Raw genomic sequence first — 1,119 nt, forward strand, 5'->3', positions numbered from 1 at the left:
TCTGCGATTTATATTTGTAAAAACTGAAACTAAATGGTCATGCTAAAATATGAGAGATTAACAAACAATCCAGGTTTCTTTTAATATATGGTTTCAGTTACAGCACACTGTAAACGTTTGCGAAAAATTCTGTGTCTTACGATCTTATATTCTACAAGCACGTGATGAAAGCTCCGAAAGCTAGTGCATACAAATAAACTTGTTGGGCTACAAGTTGGTGTTGCGTGATTTTTAACTTTATACACCCCAGTGCAACATCAGCATCTCCAAACCACAAGTATTGAATATCAAGGCGATAGTAATGAACTGATCTCAGGTTCAAAGTTCAAGCTTCTCCATATTACCCAATAGAAATGACGGAGTAGCTCCATTGACAGATGCTGTGAGTGGCTCTGAAAAGAGCCTTTGAGTTGTCAGATTCAAGAATGGTCTCTTCATTTTTTAGCGGATCCAGCAGCGGAAGTTTTCTTGGGCAGCAGCACGGCCTGGATATTAGGCAGCACCCCGCCCTGAGCGATGGTCACCCCTCCCAGCAGCTTGTTGAGCTCCTCGTCGTTGCGCACGGCCAGCTGCAGGTGCCTGGGGATGATGCGGGTCTTCTTGTTGTCCCGGGCCGCGTTGCCGGCCAGCTCCAGGATTTCAGCCGTCAGATACTCCAGCACCGCAGCCAGATAGACCGGCGCCCCGGCACCCACACGCTCAGCATAGTTACCCTTTCTCAGGAGCCTGTGAACACGGCCCACCGGGAACTGCAGGCCAGCCCGGGACGACCGAGACTTCGCCTTGGCGCGACCTTTCCCACCGCCCTTTCCTCTTCCGGACATGGTCACAATCTCAGAAACACTTTCACAGAGAATGCTGCACTCCGCCCACATTGCGGCCTCTTATACCTTCGGGAGGAATGGTGGGGGCGGCCATTTCTGATTGGTCCCATTGTCCAGCCCCGCCTACTGTTGTTTCAATTCCCAATCAGATATCTGCCTCATTCCCCAATCCGGAGAGGGCACGGGGAGGAGGGCGGAAAGTACCGGCGCCAAATCATCAACCGCCGTCTTTCCAGTTTGAAAAGCCCGCCAATTTCCAAACAAAGGAATGCGCTTTATATTGAAAAATGAAGTA

General features: G+C 50.0%; 1 protein-coding gene across 1 annotated transcript; it reads right to left on the reverse strand.

Moving 5' to 3' along the window:
• Nucleotides 1-52: 52 nt before the first annotated feature.
• On the reverse strand, nt 53-890 carry LOC122545025 (histone H2A-like). Its single transcript, XM_043684238.1, has one exon. It carries the CDS (start codon nt 873-875, stop codon nt 435-437), a length of 441 nt encoding a protein of 146 aa, XP_043540173.1. The 5' UTR covers nt 876-890; the 3' UTR covers nt 53-434.
• Nucleotides 891-1,119: the final 229 nt, after the last annotated feature.

Source organism: Chiloscyllium plagiosum, unplaced genomic scaffold (assembly GCF_004010195.1).
Source record: "Chiloscyllium plagiosum isolate BGI_BamShark_2017 unplaced genomic scaffold, ASM401019v2 scaf_60771, whole genome shotgun sequence".
NCBI classification, from domain to species: Eukaryota; Metazoa; Chordata; class Chondrichthyes; order Orectolobiformes; family Hemiscylliidae; genus Chiloscyllium; species Chiloscyllium plagiosum.

Bases quoted from the DNA above. Each gene is read 5' to 3' on its own strand.
- LOC122545025 (XM_043684238.1), bottom strand. From the start codon at position 875: ATGTGGGCGGAGTGCAGCATTCTCTGTGAAAGTGTTTCTGAGATTGTG.